The sequence below is a fragment of the Bidens hawaiensis genome, unplaced genomic scaffold (assembly GCF_021521415.1).
Source record: "Bidens hawaiensis isolate Kalapana, Puna unplaced genomic scaffold, B.hawaiensis_p1.1 tig00032851_1, whole genome shotgun sequence".
Taxonomy (NCBI): Eukaryota; Viridiplantae; Streptophyta; class Magnoliopsida; order Asterales; family Asteraceae; genus Bidens; species Bidens hawaiensis.
Genome location: NW_027495628.1, coordinates 221825 through 224279, shown reverse-complemented (window position 1 = coordinate 224279; position 2455 = coordinate 221825). Strand labels below are relative to the sequence as shown.

The window sequence follows — 2455 nt, the reverse complement described above, 5'->3', positions numbered from 1 at the left end:
TTTGGTTCTGTAAAATTACTGGGAACTATTTGGATGGCAGGAGTCATCTCAGAAAAATTTGGGATTTTTCTAAAGTCATTTGGTATTTTCGGCATATTTGGTGTTTAAATGACGTTTAAAAATAGATAAATAAATGTTAAATATAAAAGTTAATTCTGGAAATATTTTTATAAAATTCCTTACTGTCAAAAACTGATTTGTGCAAAATTTCAAGATCCGAGACTAAACGGATATTTATTTGTGCTAAATGGAACTTAAAAACAAACTTTTAAAGCTTAAAACGTGTAAACCAGCAAAGTTCGCCTAAGCGAGCTGACTGGTGTATAAAAACCGTAAAAATGGACTATTTTCATGAAACTAAGTTAGTCAAGTAAAAATAAATCATCCGAAAATAATTCGGATGATTTGGGTAATTTTACGCGATTTAGTCGTTTCCGGTATATTAATGACAGAAACGGGCCCCGCGGCCAAACGGGGTGTCTAAACCGAGCTCTAATTTCGCCACTTTAATTAAAATATCAATAACAACTATTTTCGGGTCGTATGTGGCCAAACTCATCTTTTGAAAACATAAAGACGAATAACCGTGCTAGGCACGCAAAACGAGAAAACAAACTAATGGTAGTTTTGACTAAAGAACTCTAAGTGATATCACAATCTAAGTCCTGAGAAGTGTATCGGGGTTAACATTGTCCCCGGATCGTGTACGGTACTGGGTTAACAGTGTCCCCGGACGTACCGGTTAACACGAATTTAAGTTATATTAATAGAAATTGTGTAGTAACGACTTAGGGATCGTATTACAGATCCGGACAGGTAGCCGTGCCAGTATTACATCTCTGCTCATCAAAAAGGTGAGTTTTCACGAGCCCCTTTTTATTGAACTGTTTTAAATATTTTCCCGGGGCGGAAAGCATGTTTTTATCAAAGTGTTTAAGTACATGCCGATCGCATGGAAATGAATGTATTTATATAATGTTTATTGTACGGGAATCTTACGGTAATGTATTAAGACGGTAATTGTCTGAGTTGCTAATATTGTAAGGCCCGAAACAGTGTTCTGGGTTAACAGTGTCCCCAGAGGTTATTAAATGTATTTCTGGGTTAACAGTGTCCCCAGAGGCTATTAAATGTATTTCTGGGTTAACAGTGTCCCCAGAGGTTATTAAATGTGTTTCTGGGTTAACAGTGTCCCCAGAGGTTATTAAATGTGTTTCTGGGTTAACTGAGTTTTCACTTATAGGCTCAGCATAATTACATCATTAATTTATGATTATTAAAATGATTTGTCATGGTTTATTTAAATTAGTGAAACTCACCAACTATTCGTAGTTGACCCGTTTTCTTTACATGCTTTCTAGGTACACCCAAATTGGAATGAGTGATACGTGCTTGATGATGTGTGCTATTTTGTGGAAGCTTAAGGGTCTATATTTTGTTTTAAACATGTTAACGTACTATTGGTAAAACTTATGTGATAACGCCTAGTCGGTAATGAAACTCGGAACAATGTAATACGTTTAAATTATTGTAGTGGTGTTTTCTTTATAAGCAATGCTGTTGATATCAGATGTGTCTGTTGCATCCCGTGTACGTTTCCGCTGCGGTTACGGGGTGTTACACTTAATCTCGTCTTCCTGGATTTCGACTATGCTCTAATTGAGGATGAACCTCCAGCATTAACCAAAGATAGCACTCTTGCTCAGGATTTATTGTTCGAAAAATGGAGGAGGTGTAACCGCATGTCTCTAATGCTTATGAAAAACTCCATTAGCATGCCAATAAGAGGATCCATTCCAGACTCTGAAGATGCTAAAATATATCTGGCTTCTATGGAGGAGAAATTCAAAGGAACATCTAAGGTGCATGCTAGTACTCTTATTCTCAAGCTGGTGACTACTAAGTATGATGGAAGGAATGGCATTCGTGGGCACATTATGATGATGAAAGACATGGCCCATAAAATGAGGGGATTAGACATGGAGATCAGTGATGGTTTTGTGGTGCACTTCATCATGACTTCTCTCCCTGCTGCCTATGAAGCTTTCAAGATCAATTACAACACCCAGAAGGATAAATGGACCATGAGTGACCTGGTTGCTATGTGCGTGCAAGAGGAAGAACGTATGAAGATGGATAAACCTGAAGTTGCATACCTTGCCACCAGTTCCAAGAAGAGGAAGAACCCTCATCCAAGAAAGGAGTTTACTAAAGTTTAGAAGACTAGGTGCTTCATCCAGCTCTCAAAACTCCACTGGAAAGCCTTTCTGCAAGTTCTGTAAGAAGTACATTCATAAGCAGAAAGACTGCCCAGACTTTAAGGAGTGGCTGATCAAGAAAGGTCATTCTCTTTATGGTACTTGAATCCTATAATTTAACTGTTCCTGCTAATATATGGTGGTTTGATTCTGGTTCTATGGTTCATGTGACCAATTCTACTCAGGGATTCCTTTCA

General features: G+C 37.8%; 1 protein-coding gene across 1 annotated transcript; it reads left to right on the top strand.

The window, feature by feature from the left end:
* Positions 1-1742: 1742 nt before the first annotated feature.
* LOC143584220 (uncharacterized) lies at positions 1743-2219 on the top strand. Its single transcript, XM_077066314.1, has one exon. It carries the CDS (start codon positions 1743-1745, stop codon positions 2217-2219), a length of 477 nt encoding a protein of 158 aa, XP_076922429.1.
* The last annotated feature ends 236 nt before the right edge of the window (positions 2220-2455 follow it).

Coding starts and splice junctions, on each gene's coding strand:
- LOC143584220 (XM_077066314.1), top strand. CDS start 1,743: ATGTCTCTAATGCTTATGAAAAACTCCATTAGCATGCCAATAAGAGGA.